General features: G+C 37.8%; 2 protein-coding genes across 3 annotated transcripts; both read left to right on the plus strand.

Annotated features, from left to right (window-relative positions):
* Positions 1-3,168: 3,168 nt before the first annotated feature.
* Positions 3,169-8,647, plus strand: LOC306774185 (four and a half LIM domains protein 2-like; the record flags this gene model as incomplete). Its single annotated transcript, XM_079264166.1, has 5 exons — positions 3,169-3,324; positions 4,308-4,482; positions 4,749-4,918; positions 7,331-7,517; positions 8,496-8,647. The coding sequence occupies 5 exons, from the start codon at positions 3,169-3,171 to the stop codon at positions 8,645-8,647; spliced, it is 840 nt and encodes a 279-aa protein (XP_079120292.1).
* Positions 8,648-10,008: 1,361 nt separating this feature from the next.
* Positions 10,009-19,999, plus strand: cUnh7orf57 (chromosome Un C7orf57 homolog). Of its 2 annotated transcripts, none has more exons than XM_079263769.1 (8): positions 10,009-10,098; positions 11,832-11,879; positions 13,220-13,393; positions 15,543-15,630; positions 16,014-16,143; positions 17,542-17,606; positions 17,694-17,791; positions 17,864-19,999. In XM_079263769.1, exons 2-8 carry the CDS (start codon positions 11,837-11,839, stop codon positions 17,920-17,922), a joined length of 657 nt encoding a protein of 218 aa, XP_079119895.1. In that variant the 5' UTR covers positions 10,009-10,098; positions 11,832-11,836; the 3' UTR covers positions 17,923-19,999. The 2 variants fall into 2 exon arrangements, with proteins under 2 accessions (XP_079119895.1, XP_079119894.1); XM_079263768.1 differs by having other exon boundaries at positions 10,011-10,087.
* The last annotated feature ends 290 nt before the right edge of the window (positions 20,000-20,289 follow it).

The following is a 20,289-nucleotide window of genomic DNA, read 5'->3' on the forward strand; positions in this document are numbered from 1 at the left end:
TAAAGCAGATGGACTACAGTGTACAGTAGACACTCCTGGTCTCAGACTGCAAGCAAGCAGCTCCACTGACACTCAGGTAAGACCTCTTTCTTTTCTCATGTCTTTATTTCCAAAATAAGGTCTTATCTTCTTTCTTTTTATGAAGAAAAGATGTATTTTTTTATTCTGTTCCTGCACTGAATTCTCTGATATCTCAAATATCAGTTTTAGCTTCTTTGTGATTTTATTTCAGCTGAATATCATCAAGTTTCTCTGGAGATGAACAACTTTAAAAAAAAACAAAAACAAAACATAGTTATTGTTTACAAACTATTAGTTGTTTTATTTTGAAAAACAATGTGATATTTGCGAGGTTGTTTTGAAGCCAACATACAGTGATACACACTACAGCAGAGACAAAAAAAAACTTTGAAGCAAATGAATGAATGAACGAGAAATCTACTGAGTTTAAAGAGTAACTAACAATCAATGCAAAATTTACTGAAAAGAACGTAATTATGATAGAGAAGGGATGTGTCAGGGCTGTTTTATTTATTTATTTTGATTTTTTTAAAGGATTAAAAATGTAAAGAATTTCCCAAGTTTAATTCTGCTCCAAGAATCCACAGTGGGCATCTTGTGGGTATTTGAAGGGGACAGATAATTTAGATAAAGGTTTTTTTTAAAAGGATTTTTGAAGGTTATAAAAAGTGTTAAAATGATTGCGATGTGCAAAGTGAGCAGATGAACCGGAAGAGGCATCTTAAAGACTTGCAATCTGGTAATAAATAAACTGGAAAGGTTCAGGAAACAGAAGAAATCTGACGACAATGTGTGGCGCTAAATCTGTTGGGATGTGAAGATGAGCAGGGCGTTTAGGGGGGTTGGGGTTTTATTTGGAGGGTTTCTGTTGAGGTTCAGCACGGTGAGGCTGGATAGCATGGATCTTTATCAGGAAGTTGACGACACTGAGACGACATGGAAAGGCAAATAACTACAGTGAAAATTTTGCAGTGCAACATCTTCTTTCCATTCTGCGATGTCTTCCTTCTCATTTCAACTCGGTTAGATTCAAGTAATGGATGAAGGATCAGTGAGGAAGCAGCAGCCCGTTACATGAAATATATAAAGTAAATAATTGTACGGCACTTTGTTACTTTGTTCAGGCACATTTGCACTTTAATTCACATTTTTTGTAACACTTTTTAAAAACTCTCCTATAAAAGTAGAGAAATATTAAGCGAGGACGGTAATTAAGACATTTTATGGCTTATCAATGAATATCACTAACAGCGATACCCGGCAGCATCATTGCTAATGTTGGTTAGAACTGGTGTGTGAAATAGGAACCCAATAACACCTTTAAGACTTTATTAAGTACATGCATCTGTAACCTTTTTTTTAAAAAAAAAAAAATCGCCTTTGGTCATTAATTGACAAAACATTGATTTAAATGTCATGAAAATGTTCGGCTCAATTCAACCCCTTTTTATGAAATAGTCTCTTTTTTACTATTTCTAGTTTTCTGAGCTTCCTACAGTGTTTTGGTGTTGAATACTCATTAGACATATGAGCAGAGCTGTTTTTTAATCACCAAAACACACATTTGAGTTTTCCAGCACTCTCTATCTTTATGTTATGTTTATGTTATGGTTTCCATGGCGATGGAAATGATTGGCTTTAGAGAGTTTTTTTTCTACTTTGAAAATTTAGTGACGACCCAAGGGAGGGATGTCATCTTCTGTAGGTTGTGCACGTTCACAAGAAAGCCACGCCCACATTCCCTGCTCAGTATAAATACTCCTAGCAGCTGACCAATCAGACGCAGCCTGCAGGACAGGGGGCGGAGCTTTCTCTGTTGGCTTGTTTCTTGCAGAGGCTGATCTGAGAGGATCAATACAAAATGAATGAAGGGGTGTGTGAAAAATGCTTGATAATTTCTTGCCCTTCTGGACTTGCTTATCAAAATGAAGTAGACTGAAATGTGTATGACAGAGCCACTTAGATGCATAAGGACAAGGTCAAAGTACTCTAAAGAGCAAAATGAAACGTGAAAGTTCACAACAAACAATTGAAATAATAAAAAAAAATCTATAAATTAAAATTTGACAATTACAAAAACCAGTTCCAAATAACAATAGATAATGTAGATAGTGTTTAAAGCAAGATGATCAATGTTTACTTTGCCCCCTGCGATTATAAACATCATCAGCTACCAATCAGAATTGGGGTGGCCACAGGGGTGGCCAGGGAAATTTCAGGGGTGGCCCTAGCCCCTCCAACACCCCCTCTAAAATCCCCATTGTATTCAGTCTTCCATTTTTAGCAGGAAACAAATACAGCTAACAAAGCCATAAATTATTCCTGGATTAAAAAAAAAAAATCCCTCCCAACAACGAAATTAATAAAATTATAATTGAAGTCACCCAAAGGCTATTTGTCTTTGAATAAATAAGTTGCATCATCCAGAGCAACCCACAAGAGAAGCTTTTGTATTTCAACTAATACACTGCATTTAATTATCTTCAAAATAGTTTATTGATTAATTCTGAGTAAAGGCACTCAATCATTCCTAGTTTTCATCCCAAAATTAACTCCCAGTTCAGATTTCTAGATGTTGCGTAACACTTTATGCACAAGCATAAGTTCTTCTTCTTTGCTTCTTTATCAAATGTTCATCTTGCCTTTACAGCTCATTGTAAATTGTTGCCCTGCCAAGTGAATAAAAAGAACAAAACAGAGGCACTTATTACTTTTTCATGAGGAAAAATAGCAGAAGACGCCTTTTTTTTTAAGACCATGTCCTACTTTAACATGAAAGAAGCCAGATTTAAAGTAACATCATGACCATCAAAGTGGAATTTACTATTCAGTCTGGACCTCTACTGCAAGATTTTTGTGACATTCCTTTCCCTAATTTGTTGTATGTAGCGCTCAATTATGCTCCTAGAAGTCCATGAATGAGTGAACAGTGTATCAGAGCAGGTTCATGGAGGTATAATGTTCATTCATTTTTATTTCAACCACATGATGATAAGGTGATATTGTGGCGCTTTGTGAAAGCAGCTCTGCAGTATTGCAGGTTTCGTGTGCTTGCATGTGTTTATGAAGTTTCTACATATTTTTCTTTAACCATTTTTGTGTCATGTGTTGCAGAGCAAGGCTTTTAACTGAGGCAACGGAGTCAACATGGCTGAGCGCTATGACTGCACAGAGTGTAAGCGCTCGTTGTATGGACAGAAATACATCATGAGGGAGGAACACCCGTACTGCATCAAGTGCTACGAGGCTCTTTTCTCCAGCCACTGTGAAGTGTGCAAGAAACTGATCAGCTGCACTAGCAAGGTGATGCACAGTTTAGAAACTTTCCTTAACCCATAGTTTCAGTTCTTTCAACATGAGTTCTTTATGTTTTTTTCCTTTAATAAAATGTAAAATTAAAAAGTATCTAATTTCTTAAGAGATGTTTACTTTGATATAATTTATTTTATGTCAAAAATGTTCACATCTTCTGTAACCTTTTGCCATCTGGAGTCTATTAAGAAGGAAAAGGTAAAATCTGATTGTGTGCCGCAGGAGTTTAAAGCAAGTTTTAACCATAAAGTGATGCATAATGTCACAGAAACTATATGTATTTGTCATATATGTCATGCTGGGTTTTATTAGGGGTGGGAAAATCGAATCGAAAAAAACGGAAATCGGGATTTTTTTCTTCACAATTTTAAAATAAATTTTTTTGTTAAAAAAAATTGATTTTTTTTTTCAAATAAATAAAATTAATCCACTATAAAATTTTTGTCATTTTCGTTGTTTTTAAAAAAAAATCTTTTTACTTGTCGTCTTGGACATTATAGCAGCAGAATGATGATCTGGATACTGTGTTGTTTTTTCCTAACTGAAATCAAGAAAAATTACTGGCAAAAAGAAGTTTTATAAAAAAAAAATTAAAAAAAAGAAAATTGTATTTAATTACAAAAATCATCAATATTGAAGAATTTTGATTTAAATCAAATCGGCACCCAAAAAAATCGGAATCGAATCGAATCGAATCGGGACAAAAGCACATCTTCACAGCCCTAGTTCTTCCGGGTTAAATATGATTTTAAAGTAAGCTTTGAAAGACCCTTGAAATAACTGGATCATCTGTTAATACGTTTAATATCTTTCCACATTAAATGTCAAGGTATTGGATGCTGTGGCTGCAAATCAGAAACCAATGCAATCTTCCTCAGCTGTTTCATAGAACAACTAAATTAGCAATAAATGAAGGAATTTCATGAGTCACGACAGGTAGAAGCAGCAAATTAAAGATGTTTTTTTTCCTGCAGGATCTGTCATACAAAGATCGCCATTGGCACGGCGATTGCTTCCTCTGCAATAAGTGCAGCCGCTCACTGGTTGATCGCCCTTTTGCCACCAGGAATGACATCCTGATGTGCACTGACTGCTACTGCAAAGAGTACTCTGCCAAGTGCCATGCATGTCAAAAGACCATCATGCCCGGTGAGAAAGCTGGAAGATAATCGTGCTGTTTGTTTCTCTTTTCTTTCTTTTGACTTTTTTCTCTGGTTTTTTTTTTGCTTTCAATAAACTTAAAAATCCCAAAAAACTCAAAATATATATATGTTTAATGGCAACAATACATAGATGTTGATCTATAAATGTCATAACAACAGCAAGCTTGGCTATAACTGGTAGAGAAACTTGAAGATAGCTAATGTTTGTCACCCTTTCACACTCCCTCTGCTGCTGCTCCCTGCACTTACCAGGCACCAAAAAGATGGAGCATAAGGGTAAGAGTTGGCATGAGAAGTGCTTCATCTGCTACTACTGCCAGACAGCCATTGGGACCATGAGCTTTGTCAAGAAGGACTCCAAAAACTACTGCCTGGGCTGCTATGAGAAGCACTTTGCTCTGCAGTGTGTCCACTGCAAGAAGGTAAATAAGCATATTCACCTGTTGTAAGTGTTAGTCTTGGTCTGCCTAACAAACCAATAAAGAGTCTTTAATGGGCAACTTTAACATTGAAGAAAATCTCAACACATGACATATTAAGACATTGATGTTCTGCAGCTGTTTCATTAAACAGATATTATATGACGTGTCGCCTCGTTTTCAAAGGTTTGTGAGATTAAAACTTTGTTCTTTGCTGATTAGGGATGAAATTGTCTCAAATAAAATCTAATTGCACAACTGTTAAAAGGCAGAGGGAAGTATATTGACATGTATGATACACAGCAGATCTGAGGAGGAACAGATGGCCAAGCAGGCAGGGATTGGAGGCGTCTTTTTGTGCAAAAAGCTGGTAGGTGAGGCAGCAGTCATCTGGCTCACTTGTGACTAAGTCAGTGACAAACAGTCAAAATGACTCAGAAACATGATGTTACTGTCTTCTAAAGACAAGTACAGGATGTTCAAGTGAAGTTCAGAGGAAAATAAATAAAATAAAGAAGTTTGTCATTTTCCAAACAGCATAATATTAATATTGGTTGTAATACATTATTTTTTTTACATATTGATTTGGTAAAGATGCATATGTGCGGAGAAGGAGGACAAAAATTTTTAAACAATTCATATTTCATCACCATTTTTGATCCGTAAGCTAGTATCATGAAATAATTATAGCATAAAAACTAAACAATTCTTTCTTACAAAAAAATTCTTTCTTACTTTTCTCTTGAAAAAAAATGTATCTTTTGTTGTTTTTGCACGGTGTTTAAAACTAAGTTACCACTAATTAGTCATTCAAAGGTCATGTAAACACAAAAAGTGATAAAATATATAAATGACATGCCAGTTTAGTCAAGTTATTACTTTTTAGTTAGTTAGCATTTATCTGGAGTGATTTTTTTTGCATCTTCCACTGAAAAACTACTCAGTTTTTATTGTTTTTATAGAAACAATACTGTTACTAGACTATCATTTAAAACCTTTTTTTTTGGCCAATTTCAGATGTCTTTCTTTGGTATTAGCACTTTTTGCAAGTTTTTGGCATCTTACTTTTTGAAATGACTTTTTTTTTTTTTTTGTATAATTTTATCATGATAAATTATATCTATTATGCTCAATAGCAAAGTTGTTCATACACAACAACAAGCTCACATTTAAATCTCACAAAACTGAAAAAATTAGGCAGACTTAATCTAACTAAATGAGTGAACGTAGCTCCGACCAGTGAGGGTCCTTTCTCGATTTGCAACCAGGTTGCAAACACGGCAGCTAGCAAACGTGTTCTTGTAATATACTACTTTAATGAAAAATTTTTTTTTTTCTAAATTGTTTGTGACTGATACTTTTTTATGGTTAAGAGTTTTGATCAAGACTTCTAGAAAAACATAAGGTACGATTATTTCTAAATATCATGCCTGCTTCTTTTGTTTGTTTTTAGTTGCGTTGCAGTAGCTGCCTTTCCATTGCTCTAGAACTGTGCAACTTTTTTCCCATTACGCATCCCGCTGACATAAGGGGTCACGTGACCAGTTCATTTCTGGTAAAGATGGTGTAGTATTGACCACAGAACAGTGAAATGCAAAGTTTTACCGTTGAATTAGAAAGGAAAATGAGAGAGAAGGGCTTCGAAAAGTCGTAGCAAATTCTCCTTAGCAAAAAGCCCAAAATAACACAACGTAGCAAACTTGTGTAAAATCGTAAAATCTCGTCCGACAGAAGAGATTTTACGAGAACTGCGGCTTATGTGCGGATCAACGTCAAATGGAAACACCTGTCAATCACAACTGCTATTTGTCAAATTTTTATTTTCTGAAAAATTGTAATAGAAACAGCAACGAAACCTACTGAAATCTCAAATTATTAGTAGTCAGGAATCTCTTAATTCCTCTACACATCATATTACCGTCGGTAAACAAAGTACAGAGAAACTTTAACAAACCATTATTTATTGATATGAACTATTTTGCCCAAGATAAAAATATAATTTCTTGTCACTGTCTCAGACTGGGAGTATTTGCACGTCATTGAGTGTTTATACAACATGCATGTAGACAAATCCTGAGATCAGGGATGAGGACCACGATAGTGCAGGTTTTCATTGTTTCCCTGCTCCAACACGCCTGGCTCAAATTAAATGGATCCATCAGCTTATGAATTTCTGTCCAATGACTCATTAATTCGAGTTAGTTGTGCTGGAACAGGGGAGACGTAGAAAACCTCTGTGGCCTCTGAGAACCAAAGCTGACGCTGCCTTAGACGCATAAATGTCGCTTTTATCATAAAATATGCTTAACCGAATATAAGATTTCCATTATCTGCTTTTGAAACTCATAAAGTAAAATAAGTTGTGATGTTATTTATATTTGTTAACAATGTTTTTCTTTTCTTTCTGTCTTTCAGCCCATCACCACCGGAGGGGTGAACTACCGTGACCAGCCCTGGCATAAGGAGTGCTTCGTATGTACTGGATGCAAGCAGCTGCTTGCTGGCCAGCGATTCACCTCTCGGGATGACTTAGTCTACTGCCTCGATTGCTTCTGCAACATGTTTGCCAAGAAATGTGCCTACTGTACCACCCCAATCAGCGGTACATATGAATCCATTCTCATTTAAGAAATATTGTCTTTAAAATTCAACCTGTGACCAACAGGATTGTCTTTAAGTTTTTAGATTTTACAGAAAAAGATCGACTCATGCTTACTTTTTAAGCGAAAAGATTTTCTGTTAAAACAAGTTATTCACTACATTTAACATTGATTTCAGGTTTAATGCGTTTTTCCTTGAATATTTTAGACACGTCTTGTCATTTTCATCCAAATCATAAATCGTTTAAGCAATTTAATGCGATTTCAGGCGGATTTTTTTGCAGGATTTAAGTATTTTTCTCACCCTGAAGTAGTTGAGAGTCCATTAAATAAATTATCTTTGAAAGAGAGAGATTTAAAAACAACCCAATCCTTTCCTCCATATTCATGGATGTGAAAAATTTGTCATCTGCAAACTAAGATAGTTAAATCTGCAAACTGATTAAACTACCATTTAACTGAAGACAGTTTTCATTAAACTTTTTTAAACTTTGTAGATTTTTACCAAAACCCCACAGAGAGTTTTGAAAATGTAGATATGACTACAGCAGAATTTAAAAGGCATAACATGAAATACATAATGGAAAAAATTTCACTTCAGTAATTATAATTTAAAAAAAAAAAGTATCCTCACGTGAGATTTGACAGTATAGTTTGAGTTAAAGACAAAAGAACAAGTGAAAGATTTCTTCTACAAAGCATCACAGGACCTTCCTTATAAACTGATTATAGCTGAAATGTTCTTACATGATTGTTTTTCTCATTAAATCCTGACTAAAATGCATCATGTGCAGCACTGTGACATAAGGTTGAGTCAGATCTTAACTACAATCCAACCAAAGCGATGATAAAATCAACAACACCTTTGATATGGGACCGAACATCCCCCAGATCATATGCTACCTCAGGCATCCTGTGTATCCAATCAGATTATTGCATTACCGAGCTCATGAGACTCCTCTTTGCTGGTTTCACCTCAGGTCTCGGGGGCAGTAAGTACATCTCATTTGAGGATCGCCAGTGGCACAACGACTGCTTCAACTGCAAGAAGTGCTGCTTGTCTCTGGTTGGTCGAGGTTTCCTGACAGCCAAAGACGACATCCTCTGCCCCGACTGCGGCAAAGACATCTGAGTTTTCAGCAACGCCTCGAAAGAGTCTGTCCAGGTTGTGCTGCCAGTTAGAAAACTTGGCAGCTTTTGCTTAATGTGACCTTTGTTGCATTATTTATAACATGTATCAGTTTATTACACATTAACCTGCATGCATTGGTGTTGTGTTTTGTGTGACTGAGGCTACAGCCTTCATTTCACAATGTTTTTCTTCTGTTTTGATTCTGTTGCCCAGCTGGAAGGCAAAGTTTTGTTGTTTTTTATTAAGCCAAATTTTCTTATTTGATGTCTAAAATCTTAACAATCAAAACAAATTCCATGCCTCATGTTGGAATAAAAGTCTTTGCATTTGTGCTATAATTTATGATATATATTTTAGGCTATAACAGTATGCAAAATTGTTTAATGGGTTGCACTGTGATGCAAATGTTTCTACTAATGCTGTTTCTTCTCATGTTGATTTCTGCTTAATCAAATTAGAGTCTGCTTAGAAAAACCTGGAGTGTTTTTCACCTGGTGGACGCAATGTTGACTGGGCGACTTGACTTGATGTTGAAGATTATCAAAAATATTTTTAAGTCTGTATGAACATTTTTGCCCAAAAAAATGTATATATATATATATATATATATATATATATATATATATATATATATATATATATATATATATATATATATGTATGTATAAACTAAGCTTAATTGCAGTTTAACAAAGTTAGAAATGCTTTAGGATTGTATGCTAAAGGAAATAACGTCTCCACTAATGGTTGTCAATGCTCACAATCATACACTGTTTTTTCCACTCACTAATAAAAGGTTGATAGAAAATTTTGAGTCTTTATAAAGTTACTTTAATAACTAAGTCTTAATTTCTGTAAAGGCCATGGTGTTTTCAAAGGCTTTTGGTTCCGATTATTTGGAGGCCTTTTATTTTAGTTATTTGTTTTGAATGAGTTTTCACTTAGACCCATAAAAGATGCTAATATCTCAGAGCAAAATTCACTTACTTTAAAATAAATCACATACAGAAGAATAACACTCATTCGTTACTTATTAAAAGTACTATGTGTAATATTCGTATCTATATTATTAACTCTGACCTACTGATTTAAAGTAAAGGTTAAAATATTGTAACAAATGTCCAATATAGTTTTTAATCGCCAGGAACTAAACTGATAACTCGACAAAATTGTCTCCTTTAAGAAACTCTTAATTGAGCCGAAGATCGTTTCTGCATTTCCCCACAGCATTATGTAGTAACAGAGCGCTCACTCATTATTGTTCTATGACGCCGATGACAAAACTGTTATAGCGTGGAATACAACAGCATCACACGATCTTGACGATCTTTGTTTTTTGTACCGGAAGTCCTTACCCCTGACCGGTGAGCTAGTGGGAGTAGCTGACGGCTATTAATCGCAACAGCTCGTTCAACATTTAGAAGAAAGTATTCACCACAGGTACTCTTAAGGTGTGGGATTGATCATATAAATGCAGTATTGCTAGCGTTTTATCTTTGACCAAATAATGTAGAAGCACGAAATTGAATGAAACACTGGAAATGTGTCTACGGCTACTAGCTAGTCGGCTATTTATATTAGCAAGGCTTTGTTAGCCTCTCTGCTACATAAAAATATTCTTTTAAAATGCTTTTAAAGGATATGTCTTTATAGTTCATTTCTGCATAGTAAAACAAGAAAGTGTTTGATTTTATACAGCTTGAAAAGTGGCTTTAGTTTGTAAAAAAACGAGATGCTTGATTCGAAAATCTCGGCTTTTCTATGAAAACCGCAATAATTTGTTGTTTAATTAATCTTTGTTTATATAGCGTCAAATCACGGCAAAGCCATCTCAAGACGCTTTACAGACAGAGAAGAAAACACAATGAAAGCCAATGAAAGCCAATTCATAATAGTCTATATAAGGAAACCAACAGATTTCTACTGTTGACCAAGTCAATCTCCCATCCTGAGCAAGCATGAGGTGACGGTGGGAAGGAAAAAAACTCCCTTTTAACAGGAAGGAAACCTCCGGCAGACATCAGGCAGCCATCTGCCTCTGCTATGTGGGGGGACAAGGACAGAAAGACAACAGGAACTGCTACTCCCGGCCAGGGAGACCTGCTGAGACAGGAGACATACATGTTAATGATGCTACACTGTTATTGTGGGGATAAGAGATATAAAGTGAGAGAGAAAGAAGCTCAGTGTATCAGGAAATGTCCCTCAGCAGTCTAAACCTATAGCAGTGTAACTAAGGGATGCTAACCATCCCTAGCTATAGGACTTATCAAAAAGATAAGTCTTCAGCCTAGTCTTAAAGGTGGGGAGGGTGTCTGCTTCCCTAACACTAACTTATTCCATACGAGAGGGGCCTGATAACCAAAGGCTCTGCCTCCTGCTCGGCTCTTTGAGACTCTAGGAACCACAAGTAAGCCTGCAGTCTGCGAATGAAGTACTCTGCTTGGTATATAAGGAACTGTGAGGTCATTGATATAAAGTGGTGCTTGGTTGTGGAGAGCTTTATATGTGAGGAGAAGGATTTTATATTTTATTCTAGATTCAACAGGCAGTCAATGAAGAGAGGCAAAAACTTTCTATAAACTTTCTTTATGCACAAATGCAGATCACATGGAAGATGCATGTTTGTAATGTTGTTTAATTAATGTTAACATATTGATTATAATATGAGTAACTGAGGATGGGCTGTTTTGTCTTGCATTTGCACACATGACCACACTTGATGGTTAGATTTAGATCTAATTACTGTGTTGACCATTATTAGTTTTATTTATTTAATCATTCATCTTTAAATAAATGTTTTTCATTTCTACTAATCAAATTTTGCATAGAAATACATTAAGGAAACACATGCAAGATGGGTGATTAGATGGGTTTTAATGCAATATATACCTCCCAGATTGTTGACACATTGCTTCTTGACAAGTTTAATTCTTAGTGTAAAAATGCAGATAACGCTCCTAAAGGTGTGTTTAGATCATTTTCATGTATTCATGTTATGGAAGCAGAATGCCCAAAAGAAATATAAAGGTGGTTTTATATGTACTGACTGACATATATATGTATATATATATCTATATATATATATATAGATATATATATATATCTATATATATATACACATATTTTTATACGTATATTAGTGATATGTTCCCTCTGTGATCAGATTGCTTTGTGCTTTCAGCTAAAATGAGCACTGCTGTACCCAACCATCGAAGGACCAAGCCAGGCGGTAAGACGATCCTTCAGAAATGATCGTTATGCATTTCTATTTGCTAATTAGACATGACTTTGCGTTTCTGGTGCCATCTATATGTTTTACAATTTACTAAGACACATCCTAATCAAAATCTTTGGTACTTTATCCTGATTTTAATCCTCTAACATTGCGTATTGGCTAATATTGAATGCCAATCTGTATTTCTCTACAGCAGTGGGTCGCACCCTATTTTCCTTATGGATCCCCTTCATGCTAGAATACTAAAAAGCCATGATGGACGCCTGGCTCCCTGAGTTTTATGCTTTCAAAAGTGAGATCGTCACCATAAATAACTTATTTAGCATCGATAAAGCAAAAGTTAAATTACCACCTTTATTTTCTGAAAATAGGGACATTGTGTGGACATTAATCATTATGCCTCTGAATGTTCAAAGCTTTTTGGGATCCTCTTGGGGTCCCAGACCCCAGGAGGGAAATGACTGCCCATAAGAATACACCACTGCAATTTATACTTAAACACATTATGTAGCTCTATTACACAATAAAGAAAGTTTCCTTCATAGTAGGGATTTTTTTCTATTAATTTTTCATTTTCATAAACAGTAATTTGATTATCTTTTTTTTTTGTCCACACATATTTCATAGTAAATTTACTATTTGTCTTCTAATTCTTATTACCAAATAAAAAAAGTCTTGGATAAACCTTTTAGATTTTTATAATGCAACACCCCCATCTTAAAACATAAAATATCATTCAACTCTATCACTACAGTGCAGTTCTATGAGAAATACTTTGCAACCAAAGATAGAATAATTCAGTTGGAGTAATGTGGTGAGTTTATAGCCTTATGTGCTGTTTGCTCTGTCACAGATACAACATGGAAGACTTTTCACCATAATTCATGTTGACTGTGATCAGTCAGCATAATCATTAGATTAGGATCTATTCATCTGTATGAAAAAAACTGAGTGAAAGTTATTGAAATGTCATCAGTTCTACATTGTGTCTCACAGTTCGCACATCTTTATTTTACAGTTGTTAAAAGCAACAATTGTTCGTGTTGTGTTGCTGAACTCCTCCTAATCAACTCAGTCCGCGTTGCTTTGCATGCATGACGTTAGGACCTTGTGTTAATGTGCATGACCTGACTCTTTTATCTAAAAAAAGAAGTAGTGGCATAACTTTAACATAAGACAAAGTCAGGTTTTATGACTGCATTTCTGACAGTAATTAAACTGTTTCATGACTTGCAGGTTTTTGTGCTGCAGTTGTTACCTAGTGATCACTTTCAGTGACGTTAAACGCAGCCATATATCAGATCCAAGCTTTTTTAACTCTCTTGTCTTTGTAGGCATAAAGCCAGGGGCTGCTCAAAGCGGCGTGACTGGACCAACCTCGCAGATCCCTGGTTTGTCCCAGAGCGCCGATGAAACTGCTCCAGTCGAGAGGATCAGCGGACGGCGAGTTGGGATATTTGCGACCGACTCTGACTATGTGAAGCTTGCAAAGCAGGGGGGGCACAAAGGTAAAAACTGTCTCTAGTGTTGTCAGTAGGGATGCACCAATACCAGTATCGGCTCAATACCAAGCCTGTGTACTCGTACTTAGGATTATTTTAAAGTGTACCGATACCATACTAGTCAAGCCAGCTCAGAGGTTTTTGATGCTTCGGACGTGTTTTAAAAGAAATAAGTGCCTTTAATGTTAAAATGTGTCAGTTTTTGTTATACTAAAACACTGTTAATTCAACAAGAGCCGCACTCAGCATACTAAGACAAGAGGAGAGCCACCACCCCCCAAAAAAACATTCCCACGCTACGTATTTGCCATGTTGCCAAATCAGTAACATTCAGCTTTTTAGCAAGGAATGGTTATCCTAAATATTGCACGGAGTAATGGCGTTCTTATGCAACAGTATGTGGTGAAAATACAATAATACCTCCAGAATGTGGGTGTTTCTTTTCCAATATATGTACGGAGCTACCGACGGAGGAACTTTGGCGGAGTTCGGTGCAGCTGAAATCAGCCAAAACTGGCAACTCTGATAGCGCCAACTAAGGCCGTTAGGACAGCCAAGTTTGAGGATTGAGGATCATTATGACTTGTTTAGATGGCATTTTCAGAAAGCCAGCGACTGCTTCACGAGCCGCAAGTCAAGACTCGGTGAGCCGCATGCAATGAGGAACACGGCAAAAAAAAGCTGGATCTTTGTTTCAAAACCACATTTATAGTTGTATTTAGGTAAAATGTGCCATATCTAAATAAAACTTGTTGAAATTGTTGGATCTATAATGTTATTATATTTGTATTGGTGCGGTAACTTCAGAAAGGATGTGTTTATGAGTTTATTACAACATAATAAACTCTTAAACAGTTAAAACAGTAGTAATAACCATAGTCACAATAATATTCACATAAACAGATCTGGTATCGGCAGATATTCAAGTTTCAGATATCGGTATCGGATCGGAACTCCCAAAAAGTGTATCGTTGCATCCCTAGTTGTCAGAGAGCAACTTTTGTTGGGTTTCCATTCATTTGTTTCATTTGAATAAAGTATGAATGAGGTTAATATGGATGTTTTAATTCTATCTGGCATGCACATTAAGTTTATCTGACATGAAATGTCTTTTAACGTTGTGTTATGGGTTGCACCAGCAGTTGCGTTTTCCCTGATAACACCTTCAGATCACTGGCATCCCTGAGCGCTATCGCTTAATGTCAACAATTCCTCAGCAACAGTAGTTTGCAGCTCTGGGGGGTAAATTGTGATTCATAGCTTAGCCTTTAATTGAATGAAGGTATTTATGTCCCGTCCAGGAGGTTTACAATCCAGCTGTGAAATTAACGTTTATTTAGACTATAATGAGTCATTATTGATCACATTTTCATAACTAAAAAAAAAAAAAATGCCTTCACTACCACATTTCTCTGTTTTAACCTGCAAATTTGAATGATTATGTCATTTTTTGTCAAACGTTCAACCAGTTATGAAGGTTATTGACAGTAATGTCCAATCAGGAGCAGCCTAAGATCAACAAGTGAAAAGAACTTGGTATGTCTGTCTGAAAATAACAATAATAACGCTCGTCTATGGCTGGAATAAGAACATTTTAGGTGCAAAGTGATGCAAAAATGAGCCGAGGCTTGGTCGCTGCTGCTGTGTTTTTGATCTAATCAAACAATCAGAATAAAAGTCCATCATGTTGAGGTTTTACAAGCATTTCTACATGTCAAAACCAGCTGATCAAGAATGGAAAATTATGGCTTTGGAGTTTTAAGCACTAATAATTGCAGATTATTTTCCAATAAAATTGGTTTTGGCCTCTTGTTTTAACCTAAAGTTGTGTTTAGGTCTCGTCATGTAAAAAGTTCAGTGCTGACTTCCATGATTTTCTCCACATAGATGAGGATTTATTTGTCTTAATTGCAGCTGCAGTAGCCTTGCGGGGAGACTGGCAGGGATTTGGGAAGTAACAGCACAAAAGAGGAACATTATGAGTTGGCAATTAAGCTGCTTTAAAGGGAAAAGTCCAAACTCAGAATGTGTCGGAGTAATTATTTGGCCACTGAGCTGAACGGGCTGCGAATTGAGTGGCGCATTGTGTTTTTAATAACAGTGCAACCACATTGCCTGCAGTGTTTTAGTTTCATTATTGTCTCACCTCCTGCAGGCCTGTTGAGTCATGATGCTGACGATGAGGACATGCCAAGGAAACCATACAACCCGCCCAACTGGTTCGGAGGTGATGAGTCTAAGAGGTAACTAACATAAGAAGTCAAACATGATGAAGACTTTGTGTTTGCATGTTGAAGAGTTTGTGTGCGATTAGAAACTCTTGAGTTAGTCTTCCTACACTTGCCTGCCTCTTTTCAGCCTCAAATCTTATTTTCTGAAGGAATTATCAGTGCAAGGGCCTGAAAATTGATGATCAAAAGGAGAATTTTGCATTAAAAATGGTCATCGGTGGAATACTTCGTCTCTTATCAATAAGATATGACACTGATTGATGGTTGAGGAGCTTCTCGAAGAGCAGATGGAGCCTTCAGCCAGATGTTCAGGCAGCAGCCGATATTTTCCCAGAATGTGAGGAGAGGTGAGCAGTGCTTTGACGTGGCGTGTCACCGTGGTTTTGTGCTTACAGCAGGAGCAAAGCAACGTCTCCTGACAGCCAGATGAAGGCGAGCAGGCAGCCTCTGGCTGCTCCGTTTGGCACTGATAACGGTTCGTCCTGGGAAAGAGAGGCTGATAGCTTTTCCCATGGTAAAGATAAGGTGAATGGAACAAACTAGCCACCCCCCAACATTCACGCCATGTTAACTTCCTCCATCTATTATTGTCATTATTTAAATTTTGCCATCATCTTTCCTTCCGTTTTTCTCCTCGTTTTGGTTTGTTCTTCATTTCCGTCAGGTGGTTTGTGTGTGAGTGATACATTTCTGGAGACACAGGGAAAAGAGATTAGGTCTGAAGCATAGATCGTATATGAAAGATGGACGGAGCTTCCGGCGGTAAAACGTGAAGCCTATGCAGAAGTGCATAAAACTGCAGTTCCTCCTTCATCCGCTAGGGGCTGCAAAACAGAGCAAATCCCCATAGACTCCCATGTTAAAAAGATCAACTTCACAGCAGAAATAAACATGTTTACAGCCTGGTTCAAAAATCCATTTTAGCTTTAATAAGTCAGGTTTACCTTCATGACAACTGTGGGGGGGGTGAATTTTTTTCTTACTCCCCCGTTTAAAAGTAATTTAATCTCATAGTTCGGCATATTTAGGGGCGTGTCCTTTTGATTGACAGGTACCCGATCTTCCGATTCAAATCAGAAGAACATAGAACGATCATGGCTTTTAGCTGGTTAACAGCGTGACTTAGCTTTAGCCTGCTTACCTCCGTTAGCTGGTTAGCTCCTGTTATCTCCGGGTTAGCTCTTAGCTACAGAAAGCTTGGAGTTCACTCGATGTCAATCATCCACCATGACACCCACAGCCCCCCCCTCAGCTCCACCTCTTTGCCCATATTTGTATTTTCAAGGCGAGACAACACACATGCCCCTGCCAAGATGGCGATGGTAGGAACCGCCCACCGAGCTTCAATTCAGCTCTTCAGAAACCTACGGGTGACGTCACGGAGGCTCCGTCCATCTCTTTATATACAGTCTATGGTCTGAAGCTTATAAAGTGTTTTATTACCCAAAGATGTGGTTGCAATCATTTATTCCCAGAGGTTTATGTTCAATAATTATAAGACAGATTGTTTTCTTACTTTGTGCTGAGGAGTACGTATCTGAGGTTCCAGATTAAAACAGCCATCTTTTTTTTTTCTTTAAGGAAAAACATTATTTTTCATGTAGTTTTTCTTTAAATAAAAGTGAATGAACTTCTATTGTTTTCTGTTTTGATTTTCAGCTGATTTAATTCACAGCAACGTCTCGCATCATTTTCCATCGCATGACTAATTTCACCTCAAGTTTCCCCTCCCTCACTTCACCTTTTGCTCTGCTTTCCAGAAACCATTTTCCCCACTAGGTGATTGGTCTGTTAATTTTCTCACAGCGCCATCATTCCTCAGCTTCACGCCACGTTTATATTCCTGTCATAACATCTCGGGTTTTAGATTATTTCAAGTCTTCCCAGATAACCATCAGTGCGGATAACTTTTCCATCCTGCAGATGTCTCCGGATGGCACGGCCGGTCAGATGGAGGGTCTGTCACTAACCAACAAATACAAGAGAACGTAAGAAATTTCAGGGATTTTCTATCATTTATCTTCATGGTTGTAAAGTAAATGAACTTGATGGTAAAACTGTTGACACCTCCTCAGGTCTTATGATAAGAAGGCTCCTCCGGTCAGCATGTCCAAGCTGCTCAGCCATGGCTACGTGGAGGAGAAGAAGTCTCCCAACGATGATGACACCTCAAGTATGAAGTTTTACCATCTGCAGCATCTTTAATGGTTCGATCTGGGAGGAAACGATTGCTTTTGTCTTCCAGGTGTGACCTCGGAACAAACGAGCACCGTGATGACGGAGGATGTGGACGATCTGGAGTAGAGCGCTCAGGTTTCTGTCTGGAGGGAGGTGGTGCTTCTAACACTGGTGTCACAAACCCACCAACTCTTGCCCCCCCCCACCCACCCAGGATACGCTCACATCTATCATACATCCACCCACTAGTTTTGGTTTTGTACTCATGTTTATGCAAAGCTCCCGTCTCTATTTATTTGCGCGCATTTCTCTTAGAAGGACAGACTTGTTTATGAGTAGACGTGTTGGTGCTGGCAGTATTTTTGTTTTAAATTTCCGTTTCCTCGATTTGAAAGACGAGTCATGTGTGAGGCGAAAACCAGCGGCGGATTCATTCCCAGTTCGGCTGCCGCTGGTTTCCCTCCTTGGTTGTATGAAAATCGAGTCGGTGAAGTTTTAAAGTGTTTGTGATCATGAATTGTGATGTGAAATATTTGTTTTGACCAAGGGCTCCCGTCTGAAGGGATGTGAGATTTGTCTGCTTTCGATGCGATCGTCCGTTGAGACAGCGCCCCTGCAGCTTTGATCACATGATAAAGTGAGGTTTGTTTAGTTGAAACGGAGCCAGAAATATTTTATTTGTGAGTTTGCTGTTTTGCAAAAAGGTTGCTCTTTTCTCTGATCCCACCCAGAACTTTTACAAATGACGACATGGCGTTGCTTCATTTTTACTCTGCAAGCTGCAGTAATAAGAGTCAAACAGACAAACCGAGTGAATGTCAGAAATTTTAACAGTGCCAAGCCTGCACCTCCGCGTCACATCGCTGTGGTAGACCTTACGCAAGAGCAGGAAGTGCTTCCTTCTGTAGACCAACAGACCTGAGCCGCTTTCACGCATGAACGTCAGAGATTTCAGGAAGAAGTCCGACCGCTTTGATCGCCTGCTTATGATCTGGGTGAGAAGTCGTCGGCGCCGCTCTGGAACGTCTTCAGAACGTTTCCGTATCCTGGTGCGTGTGTGAACACGGCTTATTTCCCGTCTAATTCCCTTTGAAGACTTGAGGCAGACATGTTTTTTTCTGTTTTATTTGTTTTAAAAAGCGAGTCGCGAACATGCCAACCGGTTTTCTTCTTCGTCCGTGCCGTGTTTTCAGCTTGTAGGAGAAGTCCGTGTTAGTGCACAGCCTAGTTGTCCTTAACTTGTTTATGGTTCTTGCTGCAGCATTTTAGCCAAACCTCTTGTTCAGAAGCCTCCTGCACTTCCTGTCTACAAAAATAAGCAGGTTGAAACGATAAAATGGAAGAAAATGTCTCAAGTTGGAGCAAATTGCTCACAGAGTGGCTCCAAACCACAGCAGATTATCCCGTCTCCTTCCTTCCTCTTCTTTCCGAGCATCTATTTGACTGTCAGGACATCAGGAGGGACTTTTATAGATGTGAGTCATCTGAAAGTTGCAGGTTTGGCCTCCAGGAGTAAAATCCTCTTCCCACTGGGACATTTGTCCAGACAGGGAGTTGTTAAAGTGGGAGGACGGCAGCGATGCTGTAATCTTAATAAATCAAACACATTTATTATGTGTATCTCTGAGATGCTGCAGCAGGAAGAGATTCTTATTCATTTAAAACTTCTGAGACGTTCATCGCAGCCGCGGGGTTGAAGATTTTACCAACGCAGTGTATTTACGATGCATAATTTATCCCTGTGTTGTACCTAAAGGTGTCAGGCGTTCTACAGCCGAGCCAACACTGGGGTTTTTTTTTTTTTTTACTTTGCAGAACCTGAAAAGGTGAATGTATCATCTTTTGATTTTTCTTTTGCTCTGATGAAACGGGTTTATTTTTAATGAACTGTTAAATATTCCAGTCAGCAGTCTCTTCTGTCATGTTCCTTCCTGTGAACTGTGCAAGTCGGTTGTGTTATCAGTTTACATACCAGAGTCGAGAACCTTTAGTGGCTTAACTTTGCAAAGTCCTGTCACTTGTTTTGCTTTTCTTTTAATGGTGTTAATGTGGAATACAAATGTACCAGAAGAGACTGAAGAAGGCAGCTGTTGAACAAAAGATCCCTGAAGCGTTTGTGGTGAGGAGAAACCCACCTGACAACACGCTGTGTAACACCCTGCTTATGTTGACGACTGCTCACAGACTCTTGACATTTAAATAAATGGGCATGTGCATGTACCTGTGTGCTGCTGTCTTTCTTTCTTTTTGATGGTAGAAAGAGGAAATCCAGATCATGCAGAAAGATTAAAAATGTGAAACGGATTAAGCAGTTTTAAACAACTCTGTTTGCTGTCCAGAACTAAATCATCACACAGCTGGAGTCTCTGAAGACCAGGGCCGGATTAAAGGTGAGCAGGGCCCTGGGCTCAGAATGTTTCAGGGGCCCCCTTCCCCACCACAACATTGTGAAAATTGTGACTGAAACACTGTGAAACGACATTTCTAACATCT

This window comes from Telmatherina bonti (assembly GCF_933228915.1).
Source record: "Telmatherina bonti genome assembly, chromosome: 24".
Classification (NCBI taxonomy): Eukaryota; Metazoa; Chordata; class Actinopteri; order Atheriniformes; family Telmatherinidae; genus Telmatherina; species Telmatherina bonti.